We start from the raw sequence: 23483 nt of genomic DNA on the forward strand, positions 1-23483 counted from the left end.
AGTGCATGAACACATGATAATCACTATAGAACTGCAATCAGATCACTGCAGGAACGCATGATAATCACTATAGAACTGCAATCAGATCACTGCATAAATGCATGGTAATCACTAAGGAACTGCAGTCAGATCACTGCATGAATGCATGATAATCACTATAGTACTGCAATCAGGTCACTTCATGAATGCATAATAATCACTATAGAACTGCAGTCAGATCACTGCATGAACACATGACAATCATTAGAGAACTGCAGTCACTTCACTGCATGAATGCATGATAATCACTATAGAACTGCAGTCAGATCAGTGCATGAATGCATGATAGTTACTGTAGAACTGCAGTCAGATCACTGCATGAATGCATGATAATCACTATAGAACTGCAATCAGGTCACTTCATGAATGCATAATAATCACTATAGAACTGCAGTCATATCACTGCATGAACACATGACAATCAGAGAACTGCAGTCACTTCACTGCATGAATGCATGATAATCACTATAGAACTGCAGTCAGATCACTGCATGAATGCATGATAGTTACTGTAGAACTGCAGTCAGATCACTGCATGAATGCATGATAATCACTATAGAACTGCAATCAGGTCACTTCATGAATGCATAATAATCACTATTGAACTGCAGTCAGATCACTGCATGAACACATGACAATCATTAGAGAACTGCAGTCACTTCACTGCATGAATGCACAATAATCACTATAGAACTGCAGTCAGATCACTGCATGAATGCATGAAAGCATTACTATAGAACTGCAGTCAGATCGTTGCATGAATACAGGATAATCACTATAAAAAATAAAACTGCAGACAGATCAAAGCATGAATGCATGATAATCAATATAGAACTGCAATCAGATCACTGCATAAACCCATGATAATTACTATAGAACTGAAGTGAGGTCAGAGCATGAATGCATGATCATCACTATAGAACTGCAATCAGATCTCTGCATGAATGCAGGATAATCACCGTAGAACTGCAGTCAGGTCACATTATGAATGCATGATAATCACTATAGAACTGCAATCAGATCACTGCATGAATGTCTGATAATCACTATAGAACTGCAGTCAGATCACTGCACGAATGCAGAATAATCACCATAGAACTGCAGTCAGATCACTGCATGAATGCATGATAATCACTAGAGAACTGCAGTCAGATCACTGCATGAATGCATGATATTCACTATAAAACTGCAGTCAGATCACAACATGAATGCATGATAGTCACCATAGAGCTGCCTTCAGATCACTGCATGAATGCATGATAATCACCATAGAACTGCAGTCAGATCACTGCATGAATGCATGATAATCACCATAGAACTGCAGTCAGATCACTACATGAATGCAGGATAATCACCATAGAACTGCAGTCAGATCTCTGCATGAATGCATGATAGTCACCATAGAGCTGCCTTCAGATCACTGCATGAATGCATGATAATCACCATAGAACTGCAGTCAGATCACTGCATGAATGCATGATAATCACCATAGAACTGCAGTCAGATCACTACATGAATGCAGGATAATCACCATAGAACTGCAGTCAGATCTCTGCATGAATGCATGATAGTCACCATAGAGCTGCCTTCAGATCACTGCATGAATGCATGATAATCACCATAGAACTGCAGTCAGTTCTCTGCATGAATGCATGATAGTCACTATAGAGCTGCCTTCAGATCACTGCATGAATGCATGATAATCACCATAGAACTGTAGTCAGATCACTGCATGAATGCATGATAGTCACCATAGAGCTGCAGTCAGATAACTGTATGAATGCATGATAATCATTATCAAAGTGAAATCATGTCATTGCCAAAACGATTGTACGTCATTACAGAAGAGCGACCACAGCACTGCTTGAAATTCACGATATCAGTGCGATCAGATCACTGAAGAAGTATTTGAAAATCCCTGCAGAGTTGTGGAGTGTGACACTAAGTACGGCCAGCAGCAATGTCCTAATGCCAGTATTATTTTTCTTTTTTTGCAGATCTGCATATTTGTTGGTGAAACTCTTCTGTTCTCAAACTGGGCCATAACCGCGGACATGTTGATGGTGAGTACCGTGCACTTGAAGCTGTGTCTCTGCGCATGACACTAGGGGTGCCTCCTTACCTGGGGCACAGAGAGCCGGGGGGAGCCCGTGTACACTGTACGCTGCTTGTGGTACTCCGTTACTGGCCACATGGGCGGGGTTCAGTGTGGTGTGGGTGTGTGGTGTCCCTGGCTCGGTGACAGCTGAATGTCGATCGAGTGTGGTTTGTTGGGAGGTCACCTGTGATCTAGACAACAGGACGGTGCGATCCAGAGGTGACGAGGCAGCAATTGCGCCTGTTACAACTTTGGTGCACACACAAGTCACGAGTGTGGTAAGTGTATTTAGGCATTGGTTGTCTGTCTCAGTCGTTTTTGTTGGCTCGGTATTCAAGCTTCTTTTCGTCAGGAGGATACATAGAAAGACATTGGGGGTGAACTTCTGTTTCGCGCCAAAATATTTCCAGCTCCAGTTTGCTAACAGCAAGAAACCGAGGACGCATTCTGGGATGTACTGAATGCATAAGGCCCTGGTGCTCTTCTGTGAAGAGTTGGGTTTGTAAGATGGGTTCAGCTTTGCACCTCTTCTTCCCCAAAGGGGGCAAGGCCTGTACCCTTACTGCTGTCTGCTTAGAGTGCTAACCAGGAAGAATGGCTCTGGTAGCGCCTAGAAGGAGAATACCGCCAACTGCAGGGCGAGCAGTAAGATTACAGTCTGATATAGGGGAGCAGTGCGCCCCCCACAGTCTCATGTTCCTGGAGCTGTAATTCTGAAGTGATTGTTAAAAAGAAATTAGCAGAGCACGTGTGCTGTAACTGATTGTAATGCACAGAGGGGCTAATTTACAAGCCCTGTGGCGCAGGGCGGCCACACAGGTGACCTTGCTACACTGCCCAGCGCCCAAGGGAAAGAGCAGAAATGCCCTGTATCTACAAGAAATCGCACATGTCTGACGCACAATGGGTTGCCTAGCGCCGACACAGGCACACTTGCACCACAGTGCGCAGGTGCCTGTGTCGCATACATGATTGTTTCTGTGCAGGAAGGGACAGCTTCCGCCACAAAATGAATCCATGGAGGCCTTTTGGTCTTTCTATGTGTGTTGCACATAGAAAGAGGAAAAAAAACAGAAGAAATAACTCTTGGCGCTGTTGACACATAGTGGGCGTTCATTTTTACTCAAGTCAAAAGTACTCATTTTATTGACTTCTGGAGGAAGAAAGGCTGGGTGGAGCATCTGGGGGTCACAGGTTTGACCTTAGACTCAAATACATAAGCCTGCAGTGGGTGCATTAGATCTCTGAACCACTAGACTGGTCCTGGGTTCATATTTCGGTTCATGTAACTTGCTTTTCCCTGGGCTTATGGTACAGACCTTGTATACACCTTCCTCTTGCATCCCTCAGACTGGCGATGAACCAAGATCCCAAATAACCAAGCACAGGGTTCTCTGCCTTCTTCATCAGCGGGTCAGAGTCCAAGGCACCAAACAGCTGTCCTGAAGACTCATCAATCCCAGCCAATCCGAAGCCTGTGATTCAGTATCCAGTGTAAAATTGCACAGCGTGAAACTCGTTCACCACAGACAAATTGTGTGAGCACAGCATGTATCACTACCTAAGAAACTTCAGACGTCAGAATGAAATTGGACCATCTTCTTTCAGGAAAAAGTTTAAGACATTATTCAGACAAGCATAACCCTAGAACCTCTCATTCCAGCAGGATCTGGACACCAGCCCTTTATCCTCAGAGCTACAGCTCATCCACCAGAGTCTACTGGCTCCTTAGAGCTACAGCTCATCCACTAGAGCATACTAGAGCCTCAAAGCTACAGCTCATCTACTGGAGCCTCAAAGCTACAGCTCATCTACTGGAGCCTCAAAGCTACACCTCATCTACTGAAGCCTCAACGCTACACCTCATCTACCAGAGCCTCAAAGCTACAGCTGTTCTACTGGAGCCCAAAAGTCACAGCTCATCTACTGGAGCCCCAGAGGTACAGCTCATCAACCTCGGAGCTACAGCTTATTCACTGGAGCTTCCTGTAGCGTCAGAGCTGCAGCCCATCTGCTGGAGCATACTAGAGCCGCAAAGCTGGAGTTTATCCACTGGAGCGTACTAGAGCCTCAAGGCTACAGCTCATTCACTGGAGCTTCTTGAAGCCTCAGACCAGCAGCCCATCTACTGGAGCATATTAGAGCCTCAAAGCTACAGCTCATCTACTAGAACATACCAGGCCCTGAAAGCTACAGCTCATCCACTGGAGCCTCAAAGCCACAGCTCACCTGCCGCAGCCTTCTGTAGCCCCAGAGCTACAGCTCATCCACTGGAGCCTCGGAGCGATAGCTTATTCATTGGAGCTTCCTGTAGCCTCAGAGCTGCATCCCATCTGCATGGTGTCTACTTGAACCTCAGAGCTACAGCTCATCCACGGGAGCCTACTGGAGCCTCGGAGCTACAGCTCATCTACTGGACCATAGTAGAGCCATAGTAGAGTACAGCTCATCCACTGGAGCCTCAAAGCTACACCTGCCAGAGCCTACTGTACCACCAGAGCTACAGCGCATCCACTGGAGCCTACTGGAGCCTCGGAGCTACACCTCATCTACTGTAGTCTCAGAGCTACAGCTCATCCACCAGAGCCTACTGGAGCTTCAATGCTACAGCTCATCCACTGGATCTTCAAAGCTACAGCTCATCCACTGGAGCGTACTAGAGCCTCAGGGGTACAGCTCATCAACTGGAGCTTCAAAGCTACAGCTCATCCACAGGAGCATACTAGAGCCTCAGGGCTACAGCTCATCCACTGGAGCGTACTAGAGCCTGAGGACCACAGCTCATCCACTGTTTCGTACAGAAGCTGCCAAAATGTGGTGGGACCGTGTATTCTAACAAGGGCATAGCTGTCATTACTGAACCAGTTCCAGCGGCCCAGGGTCCGAGGGGCCCACTCCATCCCAATTATGGCTGTCTTACACTCCCAGCTCCGTGGGACCAGAGGGCCCCAATCTCTTTGTATGAGGGCCCTGGAGCCCTTGCTATGCTACTGTTTATAAAACATCATAACCACAGACAATGATCACCCATCCACAGGCCATCAAAGGCCGCCTGGATAACAACGCCTACGACAGCAAAGAGCTCTTCAACGACATTCCACCATCTCAAGAACTCTGCAACCCTCTGTCCACCTACTTCCTCCAGAAAATCACTGACATCCACAACAGCTTCTCCACCACATCCACGCCAGACCCCATCCCCGCTAACACCACCCGCACCAACCACCTGACCTCCTGGGCCAACGTCAATAACACAGAGACACTCAAGATCATGAACTCCATCCACTCAGGATCTCAGTCGGACCTATGCCCTCACCACGTATACAACAAAGCTGATGCAATCATCGCCCCCCAACTACGGAAGGTCATCAATATCTCCTTCGAAACAGCAACTTTCCCGGAAAGCTGGAAGCATGCCGAAATCCACGCCCTCCGGAAGAAGCCCAAAGCTGACACTCAAGATCTCAAAAACTTCTGTCCCATCTCCCTGCTCCCGTTCCCAGCAAAGGTCATTGAAAAAATCGCCAACACGCAACTGACCCGCCACCTCGAAGACAACATCCTGGACCCCTCCCAGTCAGGGTTCAGACGGAACCACAGCACTGAGACCGCCCTCCTGGCCGCCACAGACGACATCAGACGCCAACTGGACAATGGAGAAACATCAGCCCTCATCCTCCTGGACCTATCTGCCGCCTTTGACACAGTCTGCCACTGCACCCTGATAGCCCGCCTCTTTGAAGCCCGAATGCGCATCCAAAATGCCTCCGCCCGACTGATCCTCGACGTACCCCGCCGCAACCACATCTCCCACCACCTGAGAGACCTTCACTGGCTCCCCGTAGACAAGAGGATCACTTTCAAGCTATTCACCCACGCACACAAAGCCCTCCACAACACCGGACCTGCCTACCTAAACAGCAGACTCAGCTTCTACACCCCCACCCGCCAGCTCCGCTCCTCAAACCTCGCCCTGGCCACCGTCTCCCGCATCCAGCGAAAGACCTCCGGCGGCAGATCCTTCTCCTACCTCTCCGCCAAGACCTGGAACTCCCTCCCTACCAACCTACACCAGACCCAAGACCTACTCGCATTCACAAGACTCCTCAAAACCTGGCTCTTCGATCAGTAGCAGCACCCCTCCCCCAGCGTCTTGAAACCCTTACGGGTACGTAGCGCGCTTTATAAATTCTATGATTGATTGATTGATTGATTGGAGTCTACAAAGAAAGATATGTTTTATCGGAAACAACCCCAGGTTTCTTCACATCTAAGACTGAGGTACTTTTAATGCACCTGCTGCCTTGTCCTGAAAGACCTTTGCCTTATGTGTTTCTTTGAAGTATAGTTTCAGCTCAACAACGATAATGTAAATGAGCTCCATTTAGTTTCATCATGCTTAAATGTGCTTTACATGGAGATTCTGAAAATCCAGCGTGCATCCGGGCCTCCTGGAATCGCTGTGTACACCCCTACTTCAAAGCGCTACATTTCTGCCGTAAATAACAGGTCTCACTATTATCCAATGTATTGGGACCCCAAATAAAGTACGAAAAAAGTGTATACTTTTCTAGAATTTAGAGCCCAAAATACTTTAAGCATGTTTTAGTGCCAGAGGCACGTCAGCTACACTGTTGCAAAACGTGAATATATTTCCACATTTGCCATTTACAGTGCATCCAGTTTCTGCAGGCAGAACTGATTAAATAAAACTTGTGAACCAGGAGATTCTCAACAGGAAATCGTTGATCATCCTAAGGAGCTGCCACAGGGTTACCATTCTGAATCACAAAAACACTACAAGTGGACAGAATTAGCACAGGAGATACCAGCTGAGTGAATTTGGAAAGGTCTTTAGCTGGGTGTTTCCAGAAAAGGCCGAATGGAATAGTAGGGTTGGACTTTAGTGGAGAAAATTTGTAAGTTTTACTTGGGGGAAATGAACACATTACTCCTTTGATTCCCTCTGGGTGCCTGTCTGGGAGAGAAATCTGCCGGATACTGCAAGACACACGGGGTGGGGGGGTGGGGGGGATATTTTCAGAATTCCTTCACTGCGTCACTGTTAATGCAACATCTGTCACGTGAACTCCAAATCTCGAGTAAAGAAAAAAAATACTAATATAAAAAAATATGATACTGAGGCCCATATTTATACTTTTTTTGCGCTGCATATGCGCCGCTTTTTGACGCAAAAACATTACATTTTTTAAAACACTTAAAAAATACAGGCCCATATTTATACTTTTTTAGCGCCGCATTTGCGTCGTTTTGTGACGCAAAATCGGCGCAAACGTATAAAATACAATCGTACTTTGTAAGTTTGCGCCGATTTTGCATCAAAAAACGACGCAAATGCGACACTAAAAAAGTATAAATATGGGCCACAATTTTATTTTGCAAGTTTGCGCCGTTTTTGCGTCACAAAATGACGCACACGTGGTGCTAAAAAAGTATAAATACGGGCCTGAGTACTTTGCATCAAAGAGTTGACGAACAAATACTGAATATTAAAATATAAGAATGAGCCAAAATAAATCCGTATGTTGCCTTCTCCTACTTCCCTTCATCCACCCTGCACCAACTCTGACCAAGACTCCCTACCCGAGCCCTCTGATCTTCAGGGGCGTAGCTATCAGTGGTGCAGCAGGTGCAGTGGCACCTGGTTCCAAGGCCTTTAAGGTTCACTGCACTCTATCACCAAAGCAGGTGATGTGTCCACGGCGGTGCCGCTCTTCCCCTGTGCATTCTGTATATTGCATTATGTAAAAGCCAATCTGCGCAGATCTCCCTCCGTAAACAGCCCAGACAAGGCAGCGAATTTAAATGAGCTTTCAAGGTTATCTTAAATTGGTGCTTCCATCTTACCCTGATAAATGAATCCCCATGAATGTTTTTTTCTTTCTTATTCGAAGACTCACCTGATTGTGTGTAATTTCAGCGCAGACTCTCTCCTCTCGTGGCCAGAGCCTCATTAAGAAAGTTTTTTAAATGTCTCATTGCTGGTTTACCTATGAATATTCCGGCTCTTCAGAGAGCATAGCGCCTTGGGCAGAAAATGAAAACCCGGTGTCACGTGTCATACGCACCCAAAGCCTTGTCTCTGAAGCCCACCGGAGGTGGACAGTCCGGGTGCGCCCCCTCCCCGGTGATAAGGACTGGTGGGTCACCGGCCCTGAGTTCCCTTGTGTAGCACCACTAGCAACGTCATCCTGTCGATCCATGGAAAGAACAGTTTAAGACTGGACTTCTTGAGTGAACCCTGGTCTTTGCTATACATAACCTCCCCACCATCAGTCTATTTAACTGGTTGCACCAGGGCATCCTCGTGTACCGTCAGGTGCAGGTGCGGCACCCACTCATAAAGGGGCGGAGCTGGGATGCAGTGCGGAGGGCTCCCCCCGCTGTGATGCGCCGTTGGTTTACGCCAGTGCCCCCCAGGCTGGCGCCATCTTCCTGCGGGGAGTGAGGACGCCCCACTCCCTCCTGCCGCCCGGTGTCTGCTCGCTTTGGGCCGTGTAATCGGGTATTTCCCGTCGCACCTGGGCTAGCCGCAGAGAGTGGTATTTTAGGACGGTGTTGGAGCAGGGCGCCATGAAGCAGGTATTTTAAGGCACCCTGTGCGGTTACCACGGCGGGCCGTGCACACGAGCTATTAATAAATAAGGACGTTATGTGGTAATCCGGCCGTTGCCGCCGCTGCTACCTTAGTCACATAGAGATGAAGTGATGCTTCAGGTAACACAGAGGCGTCTGTCGGAGCTCCTGGTCCCACAAGGGAGGCCCCGACCACCGCCCCGCCTCCAGCAGGACTCGACTACTCCTCAAAGCCTGTCCACTGTGGGCTGTGGTTTCCAGGCGGGGTGGTCTGACCACGCGTGGTGCCCAAGGCTCCTGTTTGCCCCTTTGCTTGGATAGAAAATGCCACATGACTGTGCCCACACTAGAGTGTGGTACGTGTCTGTGTAGATCTGCACGCCCTGCGGCTAGTGGTTCATCTGGTCAGGTGCCATCATTACATCTTAATAGATCTCCTTGTTTTCGAATGCATCCCTAACCCTACAGATTCCTTCTGGATTAGAATCTCATAGGAGCTGAAAATAATATATGTATGTAGTGCATAATAATGCAATTCTGCAGTTTCTAAACACCGTAAATAAGCGTCACCTGGTTTAATGACACTCAGTGTACTGACCTTAAAGGATGGAAGGTTGAGTTGAGTACCATGATTCAAACACTTGACATGGATGTCACAGCGGCTTTTGTGCTTCAACTCGCTGAGACATCTCACCTATTTAAGGAGGGACTGTGCACCAAAAGACATAGAACTTTCGATGAAGTGACACCGCCGGGTCTTTGAAAGGACAGGGTGGGTATAAGAAATGTCCTGGTGGAATTCATGGCGCCCCTCGCGCAATGGTACACTCGTGCCAGTACCAACTCCCAGCTACACATATAGCTATGGGCAATGGGTGGGAGCTGTTCACCACAAGCAAAGTGAACTTCTGCCTGTGCTATTTCTGGATTTAAAGGGGCCTCCCGGCTGGTGATGTCACAATACCTCTTAACCCCCCAACAGACGTCATCAAAGAAAGCAACTTTCTAGAATGTCAGTGCTTGCTTGTCAGTGATGCAGAACTGGGTAGAGAAGCTATTGTTTCTCTACACCAGTGGCCCATTTAAGGGTGTGACGTAGCAAGACCTCTTCATCAGGCGCATATCTGCTGTTCAGCTGGAGATCCCACAGCCGGTACATCCGCGCCGTTACGCATCACTGTGGGGTGGGGAATTGAGGGAGATATTGCGATATGTTGGCTCTTCACCTGCACAAAATGGTCTAAAACTGCATTCCGAATCCTGGTACAGCCAGAATTTCAAGCTAACCTGTCTCACTGTTTACCAGAACTTCAAGCTGACCTTCCCGTTAACTAGAACCTCAAGCTAACCTGTGTTGACTTTTAAACTAACCCGTCTTGACTTAGCTGTTCCACTGCTTTGGCGTCGGCTTCACCTGTGGAGGATATTGTAATTTTCAAAGTAATTTATAATCCAAACTCCACCCTAATTGTGGCTTCCGCCCTAGTCTCCGATTCTAGGTGCCCTCAAATTAACCTGATGCGAATCGCAATGTTTGTTAACTTACCAACGACTGCAGTGAGTCACCTGTGGACGTGCACAGCAGAAGTCCCAGATGGGGCCGTAAAAGTCTATCTTCTGTAACAGAGTCTTAAATGCAGGTTTTATGAAGAGGAGCTTAGCAATGAAACTCTTCACTGTGCAGGAACATCAAATGCCTTTCTCATTAAAGGCTGCTTAAAAATAGCTCAGTCTTCGCACATCGTAAAGATAAAGGAACACGCAACACCTTAGGGAGCATGCCAAAAACCCACATGTCTTAGCATTTTATGCCAGTGTATTGGTGTAGTCATGTCACAGGTGTACCCTGTTGATGCTGGAGGCAGTGGCGTAGCGTGGGGGGTGCAGGGGGGGCCGGCCGCACCGGGAGCAACATCTTGGAAGAGACTAAATCCACGGGTTAGGGGGCGCAAATTACTTGCCTTGCCCCGGGTGCTGACAACCCACGCTACGCCACTGGCTGGAGGCTATCTTGAAGCCCATCCAACCACATATGAAGGCTGCGGCAGAGGGAACGTCTGCATTTACGTCTGCTTGAAGTTGGACCGGATAAACTGAGACCCGGCCCTGTGCACTCACCCACTTATGTCAGTTTATCCTGCTGACAAAAGTTAAACCGAGTTCAATAGGAGCAGTGGGGAGCCAAAGTCTTAACATAAGTACACATAACACCATAGGTGTAAAGTTATTCTGATAGCTTTATCTGCAATTTATTATAAACAAAGCATATTTTAGAGTTGGAATCAATCCATCAACCACTTACCATCATAATCATATGAGTTTCACAGACTTAGGTGCTGAGGTTGCCTCTAGTTATCAACACAGTTGTATAAAGTCTGACACAGAGGAGACAACTGAATTTTACAAACTAAAGCACTGAAGTTGCAAACACGTGTTTCGCGGAAGGTTGTCTCTGCTTCTTCAGGGCTAAAAGAAGATAGGAAGAAAAGTGAAAATGAACAGAAAACCAAAGGATAAGTAATTGATCAGATACCATCATACAGATAGTAGATATAACTCTACCTGCAGAATCACAAACACATAATTACATAGAGAACACAAATAAGATGAAAGTAAATCTTTATGTGGTTATGGAGGTATCAAGCAATGACAAGGGAATCAGTGGAATCATTGAAAGAGAACTAGAAAGAGAGCAGTGAAGAAACTATTCCATGGGGGAGTCACACAGACTAATAGTATAAACCACAGTAAATATCAAACTGGTGAAAGCAACAGGCTAACTGGGCACTAGAAGACGAAAGATAGTTACAATCTCCCGACGGAGCTATTCGTTCTAGATGTGCGCAGCAATAGAACAGAAACTCACCAATAATCAAAAAAGGATTAGGACATGGAAGTCACACACCAAGAACTCCAAGAACTGCAACTGGTCACTAACATGACAAAACTTTTTCATGCAATATGTCTGAATTTACCTTCCTGAAACTATATAGTAATTAACACAATCTCTTGCCTAAAGAACAATTAAATAAAAATATTCATCGATCAGATGTATCACCCTAATGTATCTTACCCAACATTGCAGGATTAACATGTGAAAAAGCACATCAAGACAGGCATATAATTAAAGGAAAAATGTTGCATGATGCAGAACCTTGCCCCAAGTTGTAAAAGAAGACAAGAATGATAAGGACACAGCAATTACAAGAGATATATAAAAGGAAAGCAGTAGCAAACTATCCAGTAGTGAGAGTAGAAGTTACCTCGGAACCGAATTCAAAATGCGTGTAAACTCCACTCTTAGTCCACCACTGAAACCTCCTCCACCCCTCCATTAATCCAGTCAATCTAACTAACAAACTCTCATATCTGCGGCTCAAATGAACTCATAATAATACTAAAACTGTACTCATATTTCCCGATACTAATCAATCACTAATTCTTGTTGGGTTCCGATGTAGCGTGCTACTCGCCGAAAAGCGCTTTGACGCCTCGTCAGGCGTAGTAAGTGCTATATAAATACTATTACAATACAATACAATATTGAATTTGGTTACAGGGACGTTCCTGTAGTTGGTACAACGGTGACAAAGGAATCCATACACATTGTGCTGCATTGGCACTTATAGTAATTTCTATACCCCTTGAGAAACGTATCTCGCCTTCTACCCTGGGAGTTGGCTGAGAGGCCGAGCAGTAGTTTCAATCCTAACATAGTGAATGTGACACCCAGAGCTTCCGGTTGATAGAGACTGTGTAACCTGTAGGCTAACGCATTATCTATCATCTGGTCTTCTTGCTGGAAAAGGCTGGACTTGGCATCCTCGCAGCCTCTCGGGTCTAGACTCAGAAGCCACTTCTGTCCTCAAAGGTCAGGGATGCTCCAGCTCCTTTGATGCATGGCTGTCTTCCAACAGGGGGCATGTCACTCAGTGCTGCCCCTGGCTGTGAGACTGCAGAGAAGTCTGTTCCTAGCTGCGAGCATCATGGGGTCTCCAGGGTACGCTCGTCAGGCTGATCCCTGCAGTGTTAACTACTTACAGCCTTTATCTGGATTTTTGAAAAACCTCAAGGAGGACAGCAATTGGAATGGACACACAAATCCTCTTTTGTGTGCTGAGCAAGGCGTACAAACGAAGGAGAAACCACACAGCCATACGTATGAAAATTCACCAAAATATATCAGCAGTGGCGAAAGTGACATCATGTGCCCTCTGACCTCCAGTGACATCACAAAGTTGGACCCTTCTCATGGATGGCTAGGCGCCCCAGGATTGGCTTGGACAGTCGTAGTTTTCTCCCAAGAACATGTCAGTAAATTTAGCACATTGTCTGTTTTAAGAGAATGTAGATTGACTAAGAGAGAGGCAACTATATTTTTATTCCGGTGCAGGAGTAGTTTTCAGCCCTTACCAGAAAGCAATTTAATTAACACCGATAATAATGTGTGTAAAAGTTGCATATAAGGCCCCACAGTGCTTCAGTGTTTGTTTTTAGGTCAAGTGTGCAAGCGCTCTGACGTGTTGTGATCTATCTGTGGGCTTTTAACCACGCCCACCTCACGCCTATCACTATCACTCGTACGTGGGCTTGCCTTTCAAAAATCCTTTGTTGTCATTGGTAAATGCTTTACGTTTGTCCCACCTTGGAGCAGTTTTGTTACCGCTTTGGACACCGACCCTGTTACATGGATAACTGTGCTTTTGCTGATACGTTTGACTGTGAGCAAACCTCTTTTTCTTTTTGTGTCTCTCTTTCGCGCTCATAGCGGGTGTGGTGCTTTGAATCGGCTCGCTTATGTCAACTGTTTTACTTTTCATTTTCAATTTATGTGGCAAGAAAAGTCCAGTTAGGAATTTACAACACTAATAGCCCTTACTTGAGCAAACGCTGGACACATTGCATTGCAAATGCTTTTTTTTTTTTTTTTTGCATAGGTGAGTGCTGTCAGTTTTCATCTGTGACCCTTAGTCGAATCAAACCCTACACTACCTTTTTGAAATGTCCTGATTTCTGATTTTCAAAAGCTGGGCACTGCAGAGGGTGAGGCGTGGAAACTGTAGATCTCTGTTTCCTTTCTCTTCCTTCTGCCACCTTAGATATCCTTGAGTCCAGGGGTAGCAGGGCAGTGCCAGGGGAACCCAGGGGAAGGCCACTGGCAGCACCCTCCCCTTTTATTTACTAGCAGTCCTTTCCACCCCCGGAGAAAGGCTATTCTATTAATGAAATCCCGGATACATAAACCTTTACATGTGTGTCCTAAAAGCTGCCAGAATATACCCAAAGGGGCCATGGGATACACCCTTCTGGACATGGAACATTTGTCTGTGTACATTTCTTATCAGTATTCCTCCACTCCTCGACCAAGCACAAATAGCCAGAAATAGGCCCTCCAATAGTAGGAACGTTTTGCAAGTTCCCAGAAGACCTATTTGCATAAAATCCAAAATGTAAACATGTGCCAAGTACCATGTCTTGCACGTACTCAGCCCCCGGTGGCTTTGTCCTGCCTGGCATCTATATATACAACATTCCATGCCATTGTTTAATGTGTCCCCTTGCCTTTCCACTGGATGCGCGAAGCAGGATGTGGTCCCCGCTCTGGCCAGTCAGACATGACACCAAGGCCAACCTTGCCTCATTGTTTCCAAGTGCCTCGCGTGCTGCGCTAAGTGCCCGTCTGGCGACGCGGCCCATTGTGCACAGTTGACATACAAATGGCAACATAACTCTTGGAACAATGGGATTGGTCTTTGCAAGGCTTCAGATAAACACGGGCCTATGTCTTTTACTGGCTCCCCTCACGTGGGCAGCCATTGGCCGCCTCCCCAGCCACTACTCGCTGAAGGTCAAACCGAGGCAGGCTGGCACGCCCTTCCGCTAAGCGCACTTCTGGAATTTCACTAATTTAACCACTGTCATTGCAACTCTATTTCAAGGCATGAGGTTCACCAGCTCGGGCTCATCGCCCTCCCCACACATCCTCTAAGCCATGGGCCTGCTCGTCAGCACACTTGCTGCTTGCCAAGAGCTGCCCACGCGTGCCCACATACAGCGGTGTGGCTTCCATTCCAGGCTGCCCCTCTGCCTGTGTGGGGTACCATATAACCACGCGCATGGTTTGCATTAAGCTTTCTTCTGGCATGAAGACACTACTGTTCCTGTAGAACATACACTGAACTCACAGCGCTCTTGATTCTTGGTAAAGATGGCGGCTGTGTGCGGGCATTGGAGAGTGGCAGATGTGTAAAGGCCTCTAGCATCTTGCATATGGATGCACACATCTCCAGCATGCTCCTATGTCGAGAATATATCGCTTGTAGAGGTGTTCTTCTTAAGTCACGGCAGCCAGTCTTTGAGGTGTGATATGGGTCAAGAGCAAATATGAACAAACGTGTCTGACAAATTTTAGGAGAGAGCCGCTTACCGGGGTCACAGTCCACCTCTAGAAATTGTATGCGCCTGGTTTGAGAGCCATGTCTCACGGCACTACGACTGCAAGCCCTTGGAAGCATGGGAAGACACCAGATGGCCCATGCGTTCATGCCTGCACTTCCACACTGCATTAGTTGCATGACATGTGCCTTTACGGTACGGCGGAGTATAGTTTGGTAGAGTAGGGTATTGTTTTGTATAGTACAGTATGTCAGATAGGGGATGGTACGGTACTGTAGGGTATGGTTTGGTAGGGTAGGGTATTGTTTTGTATGGTACAGTTTGATAGAGTAGAGTGGGGTACGGTACGGTGGGGTATGTTTTGGTAGGGTAGGGTATTGTTTTGTATGGTACAGTATGCTATGATAGGGTAGAGTGGGGTACGGTACGGTGGGGTATGGTTTAGTAGGGTCGTGTATTGTTTTGTATGGTACAGTTTGCTATGATAGGGGAGGGTACGGTGGGGTATGGTTTGGTAGGTTAGGGTATTGTTTTGTATGGTACAGTATGCTATGATAGGGTAGAGTGGGGTACGGTACGGTGGGGTATGGTTTAGTAGGGTCGGGTATTGTTTTGTATGGTACAGTTTTCTATTATAGGGGAGGGTATAGTTTGGTAGGGTAGGGTATTGTTTTGTATGGTACAGTTTGATAGGGTAGAGTGGGGTACGGTACGGTGGTGTATGGTTTAGTAGGTTAGGGTATTGTTTTGTATGGTACAGTGTGCTATGATAGGGTAGGGTATAGTTTGGTAGGGTAGGGTATTGTTTTGTGCAGTACAGTTTGCTATGATAGGGTAGGGTGGGGTACTGTACGGTGGGGTACCGCAGGTAGGGTATGGAAGAACACTATAGTCTGGTATGGATCTGAAATAGACAGCTACTATAAAGATGCCTTTTTCAGTACTGAACGATATGCGAAGACTGAAATGTGAAACTCCCAATGTATTTTTACTTCTATCCCTCTTGTACTCGCCGCGGTGTTCAGGAATGTCTAAGTCCTTCCCTGTCCGACTCCAGTGGGAGACATGATGCTCTCTGGTCCCGGAAGTGGTGCTCCACAGGTTGATGAGATGGATGCCCAAAGGTTCACCTGTACTCGGTGCTTGCGCTCCATGCCAGCAGTGGGTGAACGCCTGCATCCTGTTTCCTGTCTCTGTCTGAGAGCCGCCATCCGGTTACAAAGTACAGCCCACCCTGCCACACTGAGGGCAGTGAAAGGCCCTTTGCAGAACTTGACTGCTCACCTTTGTGTTGCTTATTGCTACGTTTGGGTATTTAAATTGTACTAACGAGGTGCTACCAATGCCCAGACAGTGTTATCAAGTTCAAAAATGTTGAAATAATGAAGTAATATGATTACAAAGTATGCCGCATATTTGGCCTTTTCATGCCGCATAATTAACTAAACACCGCCGCATAATTTGGCCCTCTCGTGCCGCATAATTCCAGTGGCCCTGATTATAGTCTGTAACTGGATGCCATTAAATAGTGTTTTGTACGTCAAAAAGAAGTAGAAAAGGGACGTCGGATTTACTGATGTACTTAATAACACAAATACACATTCAGCGGTAGGTGGGAAAAGGGCGGTTCCTTCCCACCACTGAGGCAGAGTTTTCCACAGGTGCAGGGGTACCAAAAACCTACATACCACGCAGTGTTACAGGGTAGACGTGTTAACTCTCATTGCAATGAGCGAGGGGTGCCTGTACGCGAGTGCCTCTAACGTCCTTGTGTTTTTTCTCTTTTGCAGTACGTGGTCATCCCTACGCGGCGAGCGACGGCGGTGGCATTGCAGAGTTTTGCTTCGCACTTGTTGGGGGATGCCGGCAGCCCGTACCTGATTGGATTTGTAAGTCTAGGAACAGAGACGCAATTCATTCATCACTAATGGAAACCTTTGAACCCAGGGTGGCAGCCGTGGCTTGGTCCTAAACTCTGTGTTCGGCCTAGATTGTGGTGCCCGCTCAATCAGCTCAGTCCAGGACTAGGTGCCCAATGCTGGGAGGCTCCAACTATTGGTCAGAACACAGTCCCCTCCTGCAGAATAGAGTGCTATGTACATGAATGGAAGTGAGACCCCAAAAAGCTAGATGATATTCCAGATGAAACCTCCAGAACTAGACAGAACGAACCAGAGTATGGTTTCTACAAAGGGGCACAGAGCTCAGGGGGATTCCTGCAGAGCTGCTCTCAGTGCTGTAGATACCGCACCACAAACTGGACACAGCACTCCAGATGAGGCCCACAGAACCAGCTCTCGCCCAGTTGTTATTAGTGACTTGTCCAGTATTGGCATAACTTGTCCCTTCTGCCGGTTCTCCCCCTTCCTGGGTACCACAACACACCTCTTGCTTGCCATTGCTTTTTAACTCTGAGACCCTCCAACAAGATTAGCCAAAGATGCCTTTGCTTTCATTGCCCTTCGGTGCCCCTGTGCCCAGGTGATACATTGCTCCCTAATATCTCTACACCTCGGGTGCATGACTTTCTACACGGCTGCCATGAAACCTAACTGAGATACAAGGAGACCTGGCTTTTAGACAGACAGATTTCCCAAAGGTCTGTTGCCTCTGCAAGGTGAGAAGAGACGGGGTAAAGTCTGTCACCTGTCTGTCCCACCCGCCACACGACTGACTGTGCCACAGAACTACCTCTCCATCAAAGGAACTGACAAGTATGACATTCTTCTATTTCCTCTGCAGTCAACAGGTTTTTATCTTCGTTCTCCCATTCCATCCAAAATGGCTGACCGAACCCACCCTTTACGGTAAAGCTGAGGTGTAGTACTACCAGTATGAGTAATGTGAAGTATGTTTGCTTTAGTACTACTTTTTTGGACCTCCTGTGATGCTCCCTCAGTTTGAGGACCATTGCTGGAGGGTGGTCTGCCAGTTGCCACCTGTCTGGGAACTTCCCTAAGTCTTCTGAAGTCACTATATTCTGGTCCCCTTGGGGTGTTTTAGCTGGGACAGATCTTCCCTCTGAGTGGAGGCCACCCCTCACCTACCAGCTTCTCAGCAATGATTGGCCTTGATGGTTCTCATTCCCCAAAGGCACCTTCCCCTCCTGGTGTTTCTTGGTGGCTACTCACAGGCTTTTCTCAAGTGTCTTCTCATATGCCACTAGCATCCATGTTCTTATCCCATTTTGCCTCTATCACTCTGAAATTGCAGGCTTTATGGGGCTCGCCTGGACCTCGCTGCGTAGCTCTGGCACGCGTCACCGGAGCGGAGGTAGTAATTTAGCAATTCTGTTCCCTAGAGGGGGTTCTGAATCGTTTCCCTGTGCCATCTGTTAAGAACTGCTGACAGCCTCCGTACCACGGCAGACATTTTGTGCCTGGCATCAAGCCATTGCATGTTCAGCTATTTTCGTTCTGTAAAGTACGCGGTAGGTGCCGTCAGCGCACAACTGCAAGATGCACTTGCGAACCCTAGCGTTGCGCTGCCCGCTTCACGTAGAACCTCCTGGTCAAGGATTCGGTTAGTGTTCTGCTGCACGAGCTACTCCTTAATAAGAAGCCTGGGGGTGATTAGATCAATAAAAGCTCACGTCTTGGTAGCCACGTCCATAGGCCTCCCCGGAGAACGCGCTTCATCATCAAGGAATGGATTTGTACTTCGTCCTCAGGGCTCTTTGACGGCGCCCTTTGTCTTATTTAAGAGGATAAAAAAAAACTTACGTACCTGACAGCAAGAGTGATGTAGACACAGCCTGAGTTCTGGCCAAGGATAGATGGACACAGGAGTAAATTAAAACATATATCAATCAATTCTCAGACAACTAATGAAGAATGTCAATCTTGCAGCCGCAAGGTTCTTCGGGGTATCAGTGAAGGGGCAAGAAAAGCTTTGGGTTAAACCTTCTTATAATTTACTGCCACCAAGCGCTGTACTGCGTGAACCCATGAAATGTAGCAACTATAGAACAAGCCCATTAATGTGCAAGTCAGAGACATGGCCAACATATGCTCCCACAAATATCTCCCCATCAAAATTGGTAGCTATGTCCCTGTGTACAGGCGTTGGATTAGAACCTGCAGCCAGCATGTTTGCACGCGGTCCTTCAACCATCGCGGACCTCGGTCTGGCGTTGGTCATCCGGCCTTCCTTCAGATAGCAGCCCCCGCTTCCCCTTGTGCCTAGCTAATGTAGAAAGCGGGAGCACAGAGGCTCAAACAAGTCTCCTGCTCCGACCACATAACCTACATCTTGCGCGGTCCACAGTTCTGCATGAAAATCTTCACAATGCTGCAAAAGCAGCCATGTTTTCACTTCTTTTTACTCCTAACTTTGTTTCTTTCGGGTAGTTCTGACTTTATGTGTTTTTTCTTGTTGCCCAAAGCCAAGCTTTTGCAAGGGAGATAAGCCCCCTAGCATAATTTCCTTTAATTCTTCAGTTTCCCTATCTCACGCTGTCTCGTAGTGATGTGTTTTTGGTCCAAAGTGGACATGCTCTATTGTAAGGTTACCTTTAGCATCCATGTTGCTGAGTCTTAGCCGTCCAACCTCCCCCTTCTTGAACACAGAATGATCTTTGAATCTGCCCCGTTCTTTAGCAATTAGCTTCAGACATTGTCAGTTATGTCTTGGCTCAGCCCCAAGGAGTATTCATCTCTCACATAATGCTATTGGCAGTTTGGATGTATCCTTCCGCCTCCACTCAAGTGCTGATAATCTAATCTAGCCTAACGCCAGAGGGTTGGGAATCTGCCCTGCAGCCCTAGCAGGGCCTTGGACGGGCCTGCAGCACGGGTCACCTCAACAGTAGAAGTCGGATCCAGTCTAAAAATGTGAACGTTACCATAAGCGTCATCAGATCAAATGCTAGTAGTGGTTTAAAGCAATGCAGTACACTTTCTTGTTAATGTAGCGCAATAACATCTGCTGTCCGCAGCACAGCCCCGTTCACAGAGTCTGTCTAGCAAGTTCAGCATTAGAAACACAAGCTGATCCATCACACCGTTAGCTGCTGGGGCCCTTCCTCTAGCAGCCCACGGCTCACCTCGGGCGCTGCTGTGCTCTTCAGCAGGTGAAACAATTAAAGGTAGCTTGCCCTGAAAGATAATCCTGGAATTATAAATCACACCGGTGTGTCAGGTGACTAGGAACACGACTCATTTCCAGGCCAGCAGTAAATTCAGGGGCTACACCCCACGACATGCGGATTGAGAGTTCTGTGCTCATAGGTGGGTATTAGCTTCTGGCCACAACTCCATATCGTGTTTTCCACATGTTTGCACTTTGCTGGCACTAGCACTTTGGGGGTGGTAATCTCTCGCAGAATGTGTTGATTGATGCTGTGTCTCCGTGCCACTCAGACTCTGGGGTTGCGGCAGACACCTGGTTTCCTCACGTTTCTGCTGCTACCACAGGCCTTTGTATGAGTGGGCAGACGTCTTTAATGGGCGGCTTTGAGTTCCGGCCCCTCTTAATTTCACTAGGTGGCACCGGCGTTTCTGGGCCGGAAGCTGGCACAGTGAAATCATTTGTATTTCAAGTACCGAACGTTCTGTGGGTTCACTGTTGACATAAAGCACTAAATGCAGTTCAAAGATTGATAAAAGAAAACGTAATGCCAGTCAGCTTGGCACAGTTACAGGAGAGATTTCCTGATGCACGTGTTGCTACGAACAACAAAATGCGTCTTTCAAAGTTAAGGCCAGGTTAGAACACAAGACAAATGCATACCCAGACCGCTATGGCTGATGTAGGTCTCCGGCCACTTCCAGTCTCCAGTGTGAACATGTCCAGAAGCAAAACAACAGGAATGCACTACTGAACTTGCAAACAATGGACAAATCAATTCAGTGGAAAACAATTTAAAAGAAACACCGTTTTATCGAAATAATAAAAAAACAAGAACAGTAAACACAATTATATGTTTGCTGTTTTTAAAACATAAAGAATTAAGGAACACAGGAAGACCAAGATGGAGGGAGGTGCAGTGCGGAGGAATGGGGGTGCTGAACAGAGCCCCCCGCAGTACAAGTGGAAAGAGATGGCGTCAGCAAAAAAAAAACATTTTGCAAAAAATGAGTGTAGGACAGGAGTTAGTGGGTTCTCCAACCCAAAACAAGTAAAAAAGGAGGGTTTTGAAGGATGGAAGCGGTTGAGGGAAGAGGACAGTTGAAAGAAGAAAACATTAAAAAGAGTTCAGAAGGGTTGGGGTGTAATTCCTGAAACAGAGATGTGTAATTAAAAAGTGAACTGTCACTCAGTGAAAGAATGTGGGGAAAAGAAAGTATAAACACTTTGTAGAAACATCAACAGACAGAACCAGTTTTTTAGATTAACAGCATTTACACTTAAAAAATGTAAAAGGCATAAAAAAAAACATTCTATGAATTGGTTTCTGCCAAATGGTAACTGCCATTTATTTTGAAAATTCGAGCAAACAGTGTAGGTAGAGTGCTTTCTTGAAAAACTTATTCTGTGGCTTCCTGCACCAACATATTATGGACTATTTTGCCTGCTGCCCAGTTCTGGCACATACACCAAGATTGTTCAGTGTGTCTGCCCGAGTTAATATGAATTATTTTCCCAATTTTGTCTCAGTAATCTATGCTGAGGACACTCACATGACTTTACCGGCTTTTTTGTGAAGCACCTCCTTATATTACAAGTGAGCCTTTTCCGGATACATTTCATATAATGAAATCTAACCTCCTAGAACGTGCACATCCAGAGAATAGACAGCTCTGATGCACAGAAATATCTGTTTCACAGCCTCCCCTCGGCCCTTACTTCCAAACCAGAGATATTTCAATGCACACATCTCCCTTCAAAGGATCTCTGGTTCAAATTGTGCGCCATGTTGATTGTTCTGCTTTGGAATGTCTGCAGTCTGTCTTAATCACTCCTGTGTATTTGCAAACGTGCTTAGCAAATCAGAGCTAACACAGATGTTACCTAAAAGATAGCTCAGTAAACAATAGTTATGCATATCCAATCTGGTACATTTAAGTCCATGAAGGGGCATATTTTGGGAGATACGTGGCGGGTCAGAGGATGTGCCAGGAATTCCTAGCCGACATGAAAAAACAATCCCTGGCCTCCCATCCCATCCTGCCATCTTGCCTCTGCCATCAGTGAGAAATGAGTTCCACAGATTGGGAGCACAATGGGCACCAGCGTTCCACAAACAGTGCCTTCCGGCCAGAGGGTAATAACCCACTGCTCCAAGCGGTTGGTAAGGAAATGTTTTAGGGCTTGGTGAGAGTATATTTTTCCCAGTGTCACTCAGGCTTTTAGATTGTCTATGTTCTTTTTGCTTTTTCTAGATCTCCGACCTGATACAGCAGAGCACCACCGAGTCGCCGCTCTGGGAGTTCCTTAGTTTGGGCTACGCCCTCATGCTTTGCCCATTCGTCGTCGTGCTGGGGGGGATGTTCTTCCTAGCAACCGCCCTTTTCTTCCTGGAAGACCGTGCAAAAGCCGAGCAACAGTAAGTAGCCCAGATTTACCATTGTGCGCTTTCAAACAAGGCAAAACACTTCTTATATTAATGGCAAATTCCCAGTTTGTGTTGTAGTTCTTTCCACCATGTACAAAATTGGCTAATTTACCTATGTTCCAGTGGCCAGGTAGCCTTAATCTTCAACAGCCAACTCACCATCTCCATCTATGGGTAACCTGCCATGGGCACCAATGGCCAGTTCACTGTCTGCACCGATGCCCCACTCAGTGTGTGCACCACTACCCAACTCACTATGCACATCAATGGCCTACTCATTATCTGCACAAACGATCCACTCACCATCTGCACCAATGGCCAACTGGCAGTTCTGCACTGTTGTTGGTAATTATTCTGCCTCCTCTTACAACTCCTCCTCCACTGAGCCCCCAGAACACAATAGGCAGTGGTGGGCTTCTGCAACTTGCATTCAACAACAGCATATTACACACCCTTGTCTTATTTTGAAAGTGATGAGGGGGTGGGACGGGTGTTGACTTTTGTGATCTTATTGTATGCTGGTCTCTATTGGTACATGCCACATTCATAGCCATTGAAAGCACTGCAGCTGTTTTGTTGTTGAAAAGGGTATTTTTAGACAATGTTCCTGCAGTGTCTCTAGAAAGGCAGGAACTGTGCCTGGAGGACTGCTGCGGCCAAGCTGCAGCCCGAAGTAGCGTACATCTGCAGGCGAGAAGCCAGCCAGGCATGGTGCAGCATGGCAAGTTGTTTTTGTGGGAATTAAGTGAATTATCCCAGCAGGGATGGAGTGGCACGTGCCAGCCTGGGCCTCTGGTTCACTCAGATGAAAATCCTCCCCTCCAGGTGCTACAACAACCCTCCCAGCCCTGTCACTGC

General features: G+C 46.9%; 1 protein-coding gene across 1 annotated transcript in view; it reads left to right on the top strand.

The window, feature by feature from the left end:
- Positions 1 to 23483, top strand: part of LOC138286528 (sphingosine-1-phosphate transporter SPNS2-like) — a 283111-nt gene that overhangs the window by 217878 nt on the left and 41750 nt on the right. The window contains exons 9-11 of the mRNA XM_069226889.1: positions 2037 to 2102; positions 16921 to 17019; positions 22453 to 22616. Of these exons, the coding sequence (XP_069082990.1) occupies positions 2037 to 2102; positions 16921 to 17019; positions 22453 to 22616 (329 nt within the window). The remainder of the gene's footprint in view (positions 1 to 2036; positions 2103 to 16920; positions 17020 to 22452; positions 22617 to 23483) is intronic.

Source organism: Pleurodeles waltl, chromosome 3_2 (assembly GCF_031143425.1).
Source record: "Pleurodeles waltl isolate 20211129_DDA chromosome 3_2, aPleWal1.hap1.20221129, whole genome shotgun sequence".
Classification (NCBI taxonomy): Eukaryota; Metazoa; Chordata; class Amphibia; order Caudata; family Salamandridae; genus Pleurodeles; species Pleurodeles waltl.